At 43.3% G+C, this 15,565-nt stretch overlaps 2 protein-coding genes across 2 annotated transcripts in view; one reads left to right on the top strand and one right to left on the bottom strand.

Moving 5' to 3' along the window:
* The first annotated feature begins 1,834 nt into the window (after nt 1-1,834).
* On the top strand, nt 1,835-12,160 carry MTIF3 (mitochondrial translational initiation factor 3). The gene is made up of 4 exons (XM_004680164.2): nt 1,835-2,230; nt 7,369-7,832; nt 10,887-11,044; nt 11,926-12,160. The coding sequence occupies exons 2-4, from the start codon at nt 7,370-7,372 to the stop codon at nt 12,142-12,144; spliced, it is 840 nt and encodes a 279-aa protein (XP_004680221.1). The 5' UTR covers nt 1,835-2,230; nt 7,369; the 3' UTR covers nt 12,145-12,160.
* Nucleotides 12,161-12,208: 48 nt separating this feature from the next.
* The window catches only part of GTF3A (general transcription factor IIIA), a 9,224-nt gene continuing 5,867 nt past the window's right edge, over nt 12,209-15,565 (bottom strand). Inside the window, 4 exon segments of the mRNA XM_012723366.1 lie at nt 12,209-12,392; nt 12,640-12,699; nt 14,049-14,278; nt 14,761-14,841. Of these exon segments, the coding sequence (XP_012578820.1) occupies nt 12,228-12,392; nt 12,640-12,699; nt 14,049-14,278; nt 14,761-14,841 (536 nt within the window). The 3' untranslated portion in view covers nt 12,209-12,227.

Raw genomic sequence — 15,565 nt, 5'->3', positions numbered from 1 at the left:
AAGTGGCTTTAGCTTCTTAGTGCTGTGCTTTAACCTGCTGCGCCACCAGTGAGGGTCCTAGTCTTGTAATTTTTTAAAAGAATCATCCATAGACTAATCCTCTGTGGAATTGATATAATGAACTTCAGTGACTTTTGAACAGGCAACTCTGCTTCAAGCCTCCCTGCTTCTGATGATTCCCTCCACACCAAATGGAGGAGCCAAATACTTCCTTAATCCTTCATTAGAACCAAACACCAGCAGATGCATTGTGTGAGAACATGCCAAGTGCTGGGGACCAGCCATGAAAATTACTCTGCGCTCAAAAAATGCAGTCACCATTATTTGAGACCTACTGAGTTACACTTTTATATTTGCTTGTTGTTGTTTCTGTAAATATCAGGTAGAAAAATAAAAATTGGGAAAACTCCAGACACTCCTGAACTCTTCTATACACACATTGATTCAGTTTACCAAGGATTCATGGCATAGTAATATTATCTCATCAAGCCAAGAAATGTGCCTTAGTAACTAGAAGCCATAAAGGCTGGAAGGGGTCTTAGAAGAGTCAGTTACCACTTGTAGGATAAATGAAGATTGCTCAGGCTTTTGTGCCACCGGCTTCTTGCTATGGTCTGCTGCCTTGAATGCAGGAGGTGCTTGGGAGTGTAGGCTCTGTATATCCATGCCTGATGGTGGGCACCTGGGGTATGGTGTGGGCATGTGAAAGTGGGCACAGCCAAGCCTGGAGGCTGAGCATATAAGGGCGCTGTCACAGAGGACTGTGCGGCAGGGCGCAGAGGAGAGATCACCAGAGAATGCCAGGCACATGTGCCTGAATGTGGACATCTGGTGTATGGTGTGGGCATGAGCAAAGAGGTTGGGGATAAAAGGGTGGAGTCCGGGAACAGTGTGTGACAGAGTGGCAGAAGACAGCTTGAGAGATCGATATCTCAGAGAGATAAATAAGAGATCTCAACGAGGTAAGAATTGACTGCTACCCCAAGGTCTGGGAGGCCTGCCAGACTCCTGCGCCCCCCGCCCCCCCAACACTCCCTCCACCCCTGCCCCCAGCCTCACTACAAATGGCGTAGAAAGGTTATTAAAAGCCTGAAAAAGCCACCCTGGGCTCCAGGACTCTCCTCTACCTTTCTGCCTGAAGCAATGGAGATCCTGCCCCTCGCCTGCTGATATACACCACTTTACTATTAGAACAGATATTCAAAGCTGGATGGGTTAGATGATGTGGGTTCGAAGCCTGGCTCTCAAAGAGCTAGGGCTAAGCTAGTTTCCACATCTATAACAAAATACAGTAACGAGATAGATAAGACCTCATACAAGGAGTAAAAAATGAAGCTCTGAGCTGGAAGTATCCAATATATGTAATTTCCTTACATGATAAATGAAAGTATTCTCTAATTAGGTGGCTTCACCAAGTTAGATTATGGGATCCCACTGTGCCACTACAAAGTGACGGTGACAGGGACTCCAACAGTCCAATTAAAGGCACAGCAGCCCGGCAGCCCAGGGCTGGCTCCAACGGGCCCGCTGGCGATGAGCTCCGCTCCCAGTGAGTTTAGAACTGCCCGACAGAGTAAGACCAGGTAACCTCCACGGCCCGGTCTCCCCTTCACATCCTAGACCTGCCTGGAGCTGCCCCAGGTCCATCCTCTGCCTCTTACAAGCCAGTTCAGACCCCGTGATGCGCGCTGGGAAGCTCAGGACGCGCGAGCACGAGGTCCGGCCCGCTAGCAGCGCTTTACCTCGAAACCCTTTTACTCCGGGGTCTGCTCACCTGCAAATCGTGGCAGTGTAGTTAACTCACAAGAATGAAGACATTTACGAAATAGTTTATTATGTATCAAAACACTGTTACATCAGAAACACATCTATTAAAGCTCTGTAGAAGCCCTAGCGGGGCGTGTAACCATCCCGAGGTTGGCGTCATCGTAATGTAACTAGATAAAGCAGTTATCTAATTACAGACACAGAGACCGCCCGTTAGTCTTCTCACCTCTGCGCGGAAGGAGCCAGGTGACTGACAACTTCCGGCAGGAACTTGCCCACGCCCTGAGCATTTTTTGTCGGGGAAACTTATTCCGCCAACCGGAAAGGCGATCCTCTCGCTGACTCCGTTCCTTTAACAGTCAGCCAAAGCCCCGCCCACTACGGAAAGCGAAGCGGGTCTCACCGCGGAGGCCGTCCACAGGAGAACTTCCGCCACTCTCACCAGTCGCCATCCCCGGCACAGGTAGAGAAAAGGCAAGGGGGCGCCGAGCGGGTAGGGGGACCAGCAGCAGGTGGTGTTAGGGACTTACTCGCGGAGGAAGCGGCACTACGCTGTGTTCCTAGGTGTCGGCACCCCGCTGGGCGGGAGCGCGGAGGCCGAACACCTTGCCGGAGGGCGGGGATTCAGCTGGACTGTAAAACCGACTTCAGGGTTGGGACCTAGTTCCAGAGGCGATCCTTCAGTTCCCTCAGTGTCCCTCTTGCCTCCCGGGTGCACGCGCGCACCCACCCGCTGGACGTCCTTACGCCTCCTGTCCGGCCCAGAGGCCCTCGCGAGCCTAGTCTCCGAGTGGGCGTGACCACTTTCTGGTTCACGTGACTCACTCCACTTCGCTCGCGACCCGGCAGTACCTGCCTGAACTTGTCTCCTGGGAGGCAAAGGCGGCTCTTACACCTTCCCTGCTCCTTGCACCTGCTAGGGGTGTCCTGGTGGGCAGGGTTGTAAAGCGATGTGAACATACTTTTCCCTCCCACTTAGCTTAAGTAAGCTTCATGGCAGGAGACTCTGAAAGAAGCACGTTTAAGTTTTCTTACTCAAAAGCCGCAGTTCCAGTTACAAGTTATGAAATTCTCGGGCTAAGAAAGTACAAAGTGGAGGGACATCTGGAAAATAAGCTACTACTGGCTGATCTATCAGTATAGGATGAAAGATTAATTCCCTGCTTTGTAGAATTTACGGTCAGGTGGAGAACAACAGTCATTTATTAAAGATAATTAAAGATAAGTAAGTGTCGTAAAGGGGAAATAAACTCTACTCTGGAAAGGTTTAGTGTTGAGCTCAACAAACATGGGGGTGGGGTGGGGATGGTAATGGGAGATTTGACTTAATATGAAACAGTTTTGTCCAGAAAGAGCACTAAACAACCATGAGGCGGTTCCTAAAGGATTTCAAAATACAATTTAAAAAAATGCTTCAAGAATCTGAAAGACTGGTGTGGTTTAGGGTATAGAATGAGACTAGGGCCTTTTAGGGCCTCATGAAAGATGCTAAAGTTTATTTAGTCTTGGGGTATTTTTAAGGGGAGACAGGCACAGTGTGTGGTCATAGTGTAGGGGAGCACTGATGGGGCATTCAGGTGTGGTGAAAGACTGGGTGATATAATAATCTAGGATAGCAGTGATAGATGATTTCTTATAGGCCAGGAGTCCCTCATAACCACATATTTAAATCATGATCCAGGACATTTCCTTACCATTATACCAGTATCTCCTGAAGAGGTACAACAAAGAGATGATAATAATGTATCGCAAGGAGAATGCAGCTGGCCTTTGGAGCAGTAATCATTTGATTATGTTTTTGATACCAAAATATACATAAACACTTTATTCATAATAGCTAAAAACTGGGAACAGTCTAAATGGCCAACAGGAAACTGGGTTTAATAATTGCAATATATTCATATACTGGGACACTTCTCAGAATAAAAAGGAACAGCTGTTAAGTGTAACAATGTGGATGAATCTCAAAAACATGCTGTTATGCCTTAGAATAAAGAGTACTGTTTGGTTCCATTTATATCAACCTTTAAACCTAATAAAATGGAAAAAATCACGACAGTTGTTGCCTGAAAATTAAGAGTGACTTGAAAGAGATGTAGAGAATTTTGGGGGTTAGGGGAAATGGCAGTGGTGGTAATATTCTACATGTTGAAGAGTTTGCTTACAGATGTCTTATATTTGTCAAAACAAATCCAATGATATGCTTAAGATATGTATATTTAATTGTAAGTTTTGTCTCAAAATAAGAATTGTAAGGAAATATGAACTTCAAAAATAATATGTGTATACTGAAGTTTTTGAGCATGAAGTAGACCAGTGTCTGCTGCTTAATTTGAACATTACAAAATGTTTTAAAACATAAAACAAGTAGAATATAGTGATGGAAAGGTAAAGCAAGTGACAGAATTTAAACAAATAGGTATTAGAGTGTTGTACAATCTTTGAACTTTATGTTTAAACATTATCATAGGTTTTAAAATTAAGGAAAATAGATAGTCCTCCAAATCTAGACAATTGAAGAATAAGAAGAAAATATCAAGAACACAGCCCAATATCACTTGAAACACACAGCATGCCAAGTCAAGGTGACAGCAGAGGCCTTTCCCCTTTTTCAGTTTGGAAGTAATCTTTGGATGTCTCTTTGTTTCCCCATGGCCACATGAATACTTTGTGTCTGCACTAGCTTTTTCCTTTTTTTTCAGATTTATTTATTTGTTCATACAGAACTGGGGTACAGACTAGAGGTGCAGGGGCAGTGAGAGGCTTCACCAGAGACAGAGTAGGGAGCAGAACAGGCTGACTGATGAGGTACACTGCTGAGGGTATCAGTCGGCAGCAGCGGCAGGTCAGGAGAAGTCTGCGGTGCCATGTGTTCATCTTCCCAGGGCAGGGATCAAACTCATGCTGACGAGGGTTTAGCTTCTTAGTGCTGCGCTTTAACCTGCTGTGCCTCCAGGGAGGGCCCTGTGCACTAGCTTTTTAACCTAGTGGTTTTTCCACTCATCTTTCCCGGAATCATTGACAGGAAGTGACAAAACTGCTAATTTTCAAATTCCTTTAACTTGTCCTCTCTAATAACTAGCTGGCATTCTCTCAAGAAGAATTTACCCTCTTCAGGAGATGATTACAGTTCTTCCTTAGAAGGAAGAATACTTTTTTTTTCTTTATCAGTTTTCAAAATTAGGAGTTCAGGGTAACAGTCACAGAGTGCTGTAAATGATCTTTTTTTTTGGTATATTCATTGTATTTGAATGATTTTCAGCCATTATTTCTTAATGTTTAAACTCTCATGCATTTGACTAGTTGGGAGTCTCTTCGTGCTACCAAAGTGTAAATGAAATGTGAACAAACAAAGCAAAAATACTATTAAGGATATCTGAAAACTGAATATTTGATGATATAGAGGAATATTTATTAGCTGGCATAATGGTTTTGTAACTTATGGCCAGAGTCCTTACTCAGAGCTGGCATACTGGAATACTTATTTACTGATGAGACAGGATTTACTTGGAAATAGTTCATGGATGGCTGGGGGAAGCAGGTGAGTGATAGAGATGTAAAAAGTTTGGTCATGTGCTGTTAACTAGGAGGCTGAGTGATTGAGTTTATTATACTAGTCTTTTCTAAATATGTTTGAATTTTTTCCTAATAAAAGCTTTTAAATTATGTTGATACTTGTACTTCAACTTTAACATTTGTTGTTAATAATATGATAGTTCATTTTTACATCATTTTGTGCATTTTTCCCTCCCAGTTGTATTCCCCTTGGGCTTCCCATCACCAAATCACCCATAACATAGGATTTTAACTTTATATTGACATTTTTATCTACTAAGAGTTTATTTTGTAGAGACATATATCTTCAACTTTACTAGTTTAAAGCTACAGTGTTATAACTAGTGTTTCCAACCACTTCATGATTACCTGTTAATTCACCTCATTCAGTGTGGGTGAAACAACTAGCTATAGACTCACAGTGCGGCAACAAGACCGGGTCAGGTTCTTGATTGATTCTGGAGACGGTAAAGGAGAGTCCTGGAGCCCTTCGTGGCTTTTTCAGGCTTAATGATCTTTCTACAGCATTTGTAGTGAGGCAGCCAGGTGCAGGGCAGGCAGGGGGCTCTGGGGACTGGGAGGCTTGCGGGCCTTCCAGCCCCAGCGAATCTTAACTTGCTCCTTGGGCACGCTGACATTCTCTTGTAGCGTCATCCTCTGTGATGCCACCCTTGTAGCCACAGACTCCAGGCTCAGGTGCGTCCACGTACGCACACCCACGCCATACCCCAGGCGCCCACCCATGCCTGAGCCCACACTCCCAAGCGCTTCCTACATTTAAGGCCACAGGTGACAGCCACAGAGGCCAGTGGCACTAAATTCTGACCATGTCATTTACCCTATACTTGCTAACCTTGGTGGACATTTGAAATGCCAGCTGGAAATGTGAGGGGTGCAACTTACCAACATTTGTGTGTATTGGAGGGGAGTGAAGTACCCAGAAACCAAGAGGTTCGATGCCAGCATACCTGGCCATCCTGCAGTTTCCTATGGCTCATTTAGCCAGCTGCTCACTGTACGTGTCGAGCCAGGCTCTAGTGTTAGGAACACTGCAGTGAAAGAAATGGATAAATTACATTTTCTTATGGAACTTACATCCTAGTAAGAAGAGATAATGAACATGTGTAAGTAAATATACATGTCAGGTAGTACATTTTTTCAGAAGGCGAGGTAATAGGTTTGAAAGTGCTGGGCTGTGCTGTTTTTCAAAAATAGAGTGGACAGAGAAGGCTTAAGTGAGTCATTACATTTGAGCAGAGACCTAACGCAGGTGAACCATGCAGCTGTCTAAGGGACGGGCACTTCTTGGTGTGGTGTCGGCACCCAAAGGAGAAGAATGTGCAGTGCTTGCAAGGGAGAACTGGAGGAAGGGGCCACAAACACAGGGCAGGAGCCGGGCCACGGAAGGCCGTGTAGGCCTTTCTGTGGCTTTTATTTGGCTTTTACTCTTAGTGAGATGGGAGCCAGTGGAGGGTTGCGAACAAGAGCAGGTGTGATCTTAAGCGTTTTGAAGTACCATTCTGAGCACATGTAGGTAATAAGTCAGGTGAGCAGAAGCGGGGAGGCCAGTCAGGAGGCTGTTACTGTAATCCAGATGAGAGATGATGGCATTTTAAAGGCTGAATGACAGGGTTTGCTGATGAATTGCTGAAGGTTGCGTTGTCACAGATGACAGGGAAGACCGAGGATTTCCAGTTTAACCTCTGGTCATCCTCATGCGAGTGACTCAGGGGCCACTCTTTGGGATGAACCTCTAGGGAGGAGAGGATGGCATTTCATCCCTTCCTCTATCTTCTTTGCCTACTCTCTGAGTTCTTAATTCTCTAGTAATTCTTGGTGCATCCTGAGTGCTATGAATGGATCTTCCCATCACTCCTTCAGAACTGCTCTCCTAAGTTTTACCCAGTGTGTAAATTTTCATGTATGGATCCAGAACATTCACAGATGTCATGGTCCCCACAGCCTCAAATGCTCCTTCCAGGAAACACAATGTCAAGCCACAATGTCAATAAGTGATTGAACGTTAATGAGCGTTCTACTTTTTAGGATGGCTACTCTTTTTCTGAAGAGGTTAGTACTAGAGACTATAAAGACTGAAAGTACTTTCACTCGAAGATGTTTGGGGAAATACCTGGTGCAGCAAACAGCACCAGCGCACTTGGCCCTTGTTGCTCCTGCCTCCCGGCTGTGCTGCCGAATTCACGCAAAAGCTTTCAGTTCTGTGGAAGGTACTGAGGTTGAAACGACAAAGAAGAAAAAGAATGACACAACTTTCAGTAACATTGGAAGAAAAATTCATGACCGAATCATTCATGTGCTTGATGAGAAGGGCAATGACTTGGGAAACATGCACAGAGCAGAGGTGATTCGACTCTTGGACAAGAGCGACCTGAGGCTGGTGAAGAGAAACACCACCACAGAGCCCCCAGAGTACCAGCTCCTGACGGGGGCTCAGATCTACGAAGAACGGTTGAGACTTAGAGAGCTGGAGAAGGCTAAGTCTAAAACTGGTAGGTGTTTCGCTCTTTGTCTCGTCTCCTAAGGTCTCCAAGTCAACAGTTTAAGCTCTGGCATTTGCCAGAGTGTCTGTGATAGCAGGGAACTAAAAAAACTGGAAAATTCATGGTTTGACCATCATTTCCAGGGCATTTTTTTCACCCATCATTTGTTTTCATTCTTTCCTCCCGCCCCCCTTTATTTCTGTCTGCCCTATGCCCGTTTTTCTCTTCCTTTAAACCATGTAAAAGGAGAGATTTAAAAAAAAGCCACAACCAAAATGACAGGGACTCATTTTCCCCATTTGGCCTTAGCTTTGTCTCCTAAAGCGGAGGGCAGGCAGACTCATTACTGGGGCTAATGAGACGCTTAGAAGAGATGGATTCAAGTCCTGGGCCACTTACCTGTCTTCCCCCTTCCTCCCCACCCACATCTCGAAGGTGAGGGCATTTGGTTAATTACATCTAATTAATTGGTTAATTAAATTTTGAAGTGATTCATACTCTCTTCCATGCGGGGGACATGGGAGATCATTGTTGGTTCAATAATTATGTAGACATTCATGTTGACCACTCACCCTACCAAAGCACTTGTCATTTAAACCCTACAGAAGCCTGGGATTGGATATTAAGTGAGGGTGTTAGTTTTCCTGATTGCTGTTAATACTAATCACTATGAAAGATTGTTTTTTGGGAATGTACTGGCACAAGGGTCAATGAGATAGTTCTAGAGTTCCACTGGGAACTTGAGAAAATCTCACACTTCTGTGGCTCAGTTTTGGAATGCCACATTTAACAAGGATGTTGATTGTTAAACAAAAGAAGCAGACCAACTAGCATGTAAGAACACTAAACTGTATCACAGGGGTAATATGTTGAACAGACTGAAGCAGCTTGGAGGAGACACATTGATTCAGAGCTATTAGAAGGACTAATTTGTCTAAAGGGTTCCTTTGCTGGAGAACTGGGACCAACAAGTGGGAGTTCTAAAGAAGCATGAAAGTGTTAATAAAAGAACTCTTTCTTAGAAATACTATTTCATTTTGGAAATTAAAAAGCATATAGATGGGCCCTCCCTGGTGGCACAACGGGTTAGGACTGCAAGCTAGCTGCAGCCACTTCAGTGTGAGTTCGATCGCCCAGCCCCAGAGGTGACCACATGGCGTGACAGACCTCTCCTGACCCTTCTGCTGCTCCCCTCAGCAGTGTACATTGTCAGTCTGCCTGTCCTGCTCCCCACTCTGTCTCTGGTGAATCCTCTCACCTGCACCTCTGACTTGTACCCCAGTTCTGTATGAATGAATAAATAAAATCTTTAAAAAAAAAGCATATAGAAAAAATAAAATACTGTGAGTACCTGTTACCCACCATCCCAAACAAAAAGTATTGTCATGTCATACTTAAGATTTTTGAAACAAGGCAAACTTTATGGAAAAAGTCAACCCCATGTGCCTTCTCCCTTTCCATCTTCCCTTCCCAGAAGTGCATCTGCACTCCCGTGACTCAGCGTAGGCCGTGACTCAGTTGTTAAACTCGTTTCACACAAATACACTCATAAAAGGAATAGTTTTGTGTGCATAAAAATTAGAATCAGTACACTCTATCTTCATGCTGTTTGTTAACAGCTATAGCTAATTATAATTGTCAAGTGATATTTCATCATAGGAATATACCATCAGTTTCTATGAACACTGGACTTGCTTCCAGTTTTTAATCATTTGAATGATGAGCATATCCATCAGTTTTGTCTTTTGTACTTTCCATATACTATGGGGCAACTCATCACCCCCATACATCAGCACTGTGTGAAATTTCTCTACATCCTCACCCATACTTGGTATTGTTAGACTTTTGCAATACTGATGGGTAAGAACCTGTTATCATTTTCATTTGTCTCCTGTGAGTTATCTGTTCATACTTCCATCTTCCTGCTTTGATAGTTTATTCCTGATACCTAGGATTCTGTTTTGCATGATGCAAAAACACTATCCCACCTAAGATTTATCATTTTTGCTTTTTATTACCCAGTAGTGTTTTTGATATAGAACATTATCAGACATCTCTTAATGAAATACTTCCTTTATCCTGAGGTCACAGACATTAATTCTCTATTTGCTTTAAAGTTGTATATTTTCATGCTTGACAGTCCATGTGGGGAAGTTCTTGTGTGCAATTTCTTCCATATGAAGACTCAGTAGTCCCAATGCCTTTAATTAGTGTTTTATTGTAAAGCTAAACTTACTATTTTTTTTTAAAGATTTATTTGTGCATACAGAACTGGGGTACAGGTCAGAGGTACAGGGATGGTGAGAGGACTCACCAGAGTGGGGAGCAGAACAGGCAGATCATCGAAATACACTGTTGAGGGGAGCAGCGGGCGGACCTGGAGTGGTCTGCCACACCATGTGGGTCACCTCTGGGGCAGACGGGGATCCAACTCATGCTAAAGTGGCTTTAGCTTTTTAGTGCCGTGCTTTAACCCACTGCACCACCAGGGAGGGCCCTAAACTTACTATTTTTTAAAAATTTATTTAGACATAACAAGAACTGGTTGTAGGTCAGAGGTAAGGGAGGGGATGAGAGGATTGACCAGAGACAGAGTGGGGAACAGAACAGACAGATGTATGGAAGTACAGTGCTGAAGGGAGCAGCGGGTGAGACAGGAGGGGTCGTTGCACCATGTGGGTCAGCTCCTTGGCCAGCCCAAGGATTGAAAGCGTGCAGTGGCTGGTAATAACGTGATAGGGCTGTCTGGCCCTACACCATCATGGAGGCCCCCTAGACTTATTTTCAATGAACCATTCTTTTGGTGTTTTTAAATGTTGCTAACAGAAAATGGAAGGGACTCATATTTAAGTACTCTTCTTGGCAGGTAAAAAAAAAAATCAGTACTTTTATGTCTTAGTCATCTGTTTAAAGAGGTATATGTACTGTTATGTGAAAATAAATCAGAAAAGAGAATAGTTTGGGTCGAAGTAGCCACCTAAGATTTTACAATGTGGTCAAGTTCAGGACTTGTAAATAGATTAGTAAATAGTACTAGCACTAACTCTCACTGTTTCAAACTAGGGCCTACCCTGACAAAGGAACTAACGTTTTCTTCAACTATTGGGCAACATGACTTGAACACAAAGAGTAAACAGATTCAACAGTGGATTGAGAGAAAATACAAAGTTCAAATTACTATAAAGAAAGGGAAAAACAAAGAAGAGCCAGAAAATAAAATGGTAAGTAAAAGTAGGTATGCACAACAGCTCGTGTGTTTGTTTTCTGGTCAAAAAATACAATTGTAGAAAGTCTGGAAATGTAAAAGCAAAGGAAAGTGACTATTTATTCTATCCAGTGATAATAGCTTTCCAGTGTATTTTTCAGAATGTAAACAAAATGTATATACATTTTGCATAGTAGCAATAAGCATTTGCCGTGTGAAAACATTTTACTTCACAAAGACTATACTGTTGCATTTTACAAATTAGGGAATATCTAACATTTAAATAAGCTAGATTTTATAGCGATTCAATTTGCCAATTTTGTATACTCTATAAATGCCCACGAGAAGTATTATATAGAAAGTCAGATTGTCTTTTAGGAGGTGTCTATCGGTTGACTATCCCCAGTTAAGTTGAAACATCTGTTTCACTTCTAGACTTACATAACTTTCAGCAACGAAAAGGTTCCAATTCTAGTTGATAGAATTCTGTGTGCCTAGATCTCTAGAACTGTTTTTCTAATCACCTCACGTGAGTCTGTGTGAGTGGTCGGGTCTACACTGAGCCGACACGGATGCACTCTGCCAATGCCCCAACCCACTTCTTTTGTTCTTTACAAGAGGCAGTCTGGGGCCAAGGCTACCCACCGCGCTTCACACACTGCGGGTTTGGAAGCAGCAACCCTTGCGTGCATTAGTGTAGTTGAATGTAGTTTGTATAACTTACTGGTCATTATACTGGTTTCACTCAGTTTAACTAGAAATGTAGAGATTGATTTTAGCTAATCACTTAAATAGTGCTTCAGTAATGCTGCCTTTTATGGATATTAGAGCACTAACACTAGAAGGAGTTAATATCACATTTGTCTTAACTAATCTTATTTGTTTTCCCTCTTTTAGGAGGAGATATTTGATCAGATACTTCAGACTATGCCTGGAATAGCTACATTCTCATCCAGGCCACAACCTGCTAGAGGAGGAAAAGCTGTAATGTGTGTTCTTCGACCTTTGAGCCAAAAGGAAGAGAAAGCATATAAAGAACTGCAAGGAACCCAGAATGAAGACACGGCCAACAAAGAACATGGGCGTGACAGAGAATCAGATGTTCTGCATCAGTGATTTTAATATAAAAAGGGAGGGGGCTTCTGAGAAAAATAACTGAGCTGGCTGGTCTGTAGTCCTTTCAACAAAGCAGCCCAGCACTAGCTGAGAGCAAGCACTGCAGCTGTCGAGAGCACCTGGCCTCCAGTACAGCTGAGTGACTCTCTGTTTGTAGGTAAAGATGAGCCTTGTTCTTGTTTCTTTTTAGGAGGTATATAACCACTGAGATGAGAGGCCAAACTCCGTTTTTCACGAGATCGTTTCACCTTTGGAGATAAGGCAAACAGGCAATTAGAATTCAAAATTAAAATTATCCGGACTAATTTCACAATTCATATACATCTGATAGGTATACAATACTCCTTTATTAAGAACATGAAATTCATGTAATTATTTTTGACAGTAGCACAGATCCGCACAATAGTATGTGCTTGAAAATATTCTAAGTAGACTGCAGTTGGCTTAAGCAGTTTGTTTTAAAATGAACAGCTTGCCTAAGTTGTTTCAACTTACCTTGGGCTTCATTTTCTTCTTATCAGGATCATGTACAACTACATGCCTGGTAAGACTTTGCTGTAATGAAGGAAAAAGAAAAAACATGTATTTGCCATTTGTTGTCTATTTATATGAAAATTCCATGACTTATTTAAATAAACCAGTTATGTTGGTGAGGAATTTGCCTGTACATTAAAGGAGCCCCACCAGCGCAGAATTCTTCCTCAAATCCTGGACTTCAACCACTTCTTTATCTGAGGATCCAGGTTAGGAATTCAGAGTCTGACTCTCCTGTAGCTTCTTAGTTCTCTCATAAGTAAGGGGGACTTAATGTGGGGGACCCAAAATGGTCAACCAGTTCTGAATGAACTATTCTAAGTGTAAGGAAGTTCTTTTTTTTTTTTTAAAGATCTATATATTTACACATATAGGAACTAGGGTACAGGCCAGAGGTGAAGGGATGAGAGATTTCACCAGAGACATAGTGAGGAGCAGAACAGGCAGATGTACTAAAATACACTGCTGAGGGGAGCAGCAGGTGGTCAGAAGAGGCCTGTCACACCATGTAGGTCAGCTCCCTGGCTGGGGATTGAATTAGCGCTGCAGTGGCTGTAGAGAGCTTTATAGTGTTGCACTTTAACCTGCTGAGCCACCAGCGAGGGTCCAAGGAAGGTCTTTTAACTGAATCTATGTCAAAAGTATTCCCAAACACCCAGCAGAAAATCCTTGATAATAACACTAACCATGGTTCGGAACCTCATTTCTCTCCTTAGTCTTTCTTATAAGCGCTTGTTAAGAGCCTCGGCAGTTCAGTTTGCAAACCACACAGGCCTGCACTTACTGTCATGTCCTACTTGAACCACACCAAGATCTAGACTAGGTTCCCAAAGTGTTGTGATTCCCTCTTGTGCTTGCTGCCCTCTTCCCATCTCAGTTCCTAGGTTAATGATAGCCTAAAAGGAAGACTCAGGTGGTGGCGATCCAAAAAGACACCCAAAGTGCCAGCATACAACTTACACCTAAGCCTATAGTACAACAGGCCATTAGGTCACACTCAGTACAACAGGCCCTTAGGTCTCACTCAGATCACGTACAGAATCACCTGGAGAGTTGGGTAAAACATACATTACTGGGCCCACCTAGAATATTAAGTCTAGAGCGGGGTCTGTACATGTACATTTCTAGTACGTTCCCAGGTGCTGTGATGTTCTTAGTGCAGGGTCACAGAACTACTGGCACAAGCAAATCTGGTTATTCCTCAGACTCTGGTCAAGAACCACTGACTAAAGGGTGGAAGAGCCAGAGTCCGACTCATCCGGCCTTCCCCATGTGTAGGTGCCAGAACACCATCTTGGAGTCGGGGCGCCAGAAGCCCAGGTGCAAAGACACAGACCTGAAAGACTGCATCTGTGAGTGTGAGTACTTACTTTCATTGCAAATGTTTTGCCACAGCCAGCATGTTCACACACAAATGGACGTCTTTCCTCATGAAAAGAGAGAATGTGGCTCTGGAGATTAAATAGAGTTGTATAGGTTCTACCACAGCCTTCCCTTGGACATCGACAGACGGTCCTTTCTGTAGCATGAGTCTTCATATGTTGCTTAAGGTAATCTTTGCGTTTAAATGTTTTCTGGCATACTTCACATATTATTTCCTCTGGTGAAGGAAACAAAGTTAACAAATTCTCCTAGGTACTACCATATAAAGATTATTGAATATACATGCATTCCATGCCTAAGACATTATGATTATAAATAAATCAGAAATTTCAGAGGAACCTAACTTCAGTTCTTAGTCTTCAAAGTGTCAATTCTCCCAGGTTTTCTATAGCATAAGTCACTTTGTCCTCTTGTCAAGGGGCTGGGGAGCCTGGTAACTGTTGGGCGAGTGGAGAAATAGACTGTTCCCTAAACTGTCCCAAAGAACACTAGCGCTTCCCCAGATCCTCACTTGTGAAAGCCGTAGAGCAGCTCTTCCCAACCTAGACCCCACAGTGCTCTGTTCAGTTGTCAGACAGCTGAGGTCCTGCACTTTAAAACCCGACCACAGAAGCACTCTCATTTTAGACTAAGTATTCAGGGAATAGGTCAGTTCCAGTGAGGCAGATACTTATGCCAAGCCATTCGTGACTGCCTTACCTTTATGGTCTTCTCTCACATGTTTCAGAAGCTCTGTCCATGTTTTTGCGACGAAGGAACAATCTTTTTGACATTTATAACCTTAAAAAAAAAAAAAGCCATGTTGCCTCAGTGAATATTTAAATGTTAATCATAACTAGGAAGGCTACACGTCCCTCTAATTTTTTTCTTCCCACCCAACCGTATTCTGTCAGTCTCGAGAGGAAAGAATAAAAACCAAGAGAAATTCATTTTACAGTAAGAACAAACAACTGCACAGCATGGTGCTTCATACGGGGTTTTACCTTAGTGGAGGCCCTGCGGACGCCCGTCCCTGTGCTGCTTGCTCTTGGGAAGCTGGCAGCTGCCTGTGGACGCCTGGCTGCTGTCAGAGCCCCGCTCCACCCCATGTCCGGTCCCCTCCTGCTTTATGTTTGCCCCTTTTTTTTTAATGCAGTCTTTTGTCCTTGGCAAAACGTCAATACTAAATGTCAATACTAAATCTCAGTAGCCAGGTGTGCACTCCCTGGCTGCTTCTAGCCTTTTCATCTTGTTAGTTTCACACTGTAAAAAAGAAGTAGGGTACAGCTAAGAAAGAAAAGCAGCTCAAAGATCCCAGAGAAAAACACTGAGAATGGACACAGTAAAAGCACTGGAGCTGGAGTGATCTCTCAGTGTAGTTACCGACCCATTTTACTCAACGAAATACCAGACTGCAAAGAGCAAGGCTGCTTCTCTTTTCTACTCAGCACTTGTTCAAAAATAGGAAATCCTATAAATTCTAGAACTTGGAAAAGTGGAATACAGTATTAAAAATTCCTCATGA

The sequence above is a fragment of the Condylura cristata genome, unplaced genomic scaffold, assembly GCF_000260355.1.
Source record: "Condylura cristata isolate star-nosed mole 26May11 unplaced genomic scaffold, ConCri1.0 scaffold00010, whole genome shotgun sequence".
Taxonomy (NCBI): domain Eukaryota; kingdom Metazoa; phylum Chordata; class Mammalia; order Eulipotyphla; family Talpidae; genus Condylura; species Condylura cristata.
This window is presented reverse-complemented; position numbering and strand designations above follow the sequence as displayed.

Coding starts and splice junctions, on each gene's coding strand:
- MTIF3 (XM_004680164.2), top strand. CDS start 7,370: ATGGCTACTCTTTTTCTGAAGAGGTTAGTACTAGAGACTATAAAGACT. Junction 7,833..10,886: donor GAAGGCTAAGTCTAAAACTG/GTAGGTGTTTCG, acceptor GTTTCAAACTAG/GGCCTACCCTGACAAAGGAA. Junction 11,045..11,925: donor AAGAGCCAGAAAATAAAATG/GTAAGTAAAAGT, acceptor TCCCTCTTTTAG/GAGGAGATATTTGATCAGAT.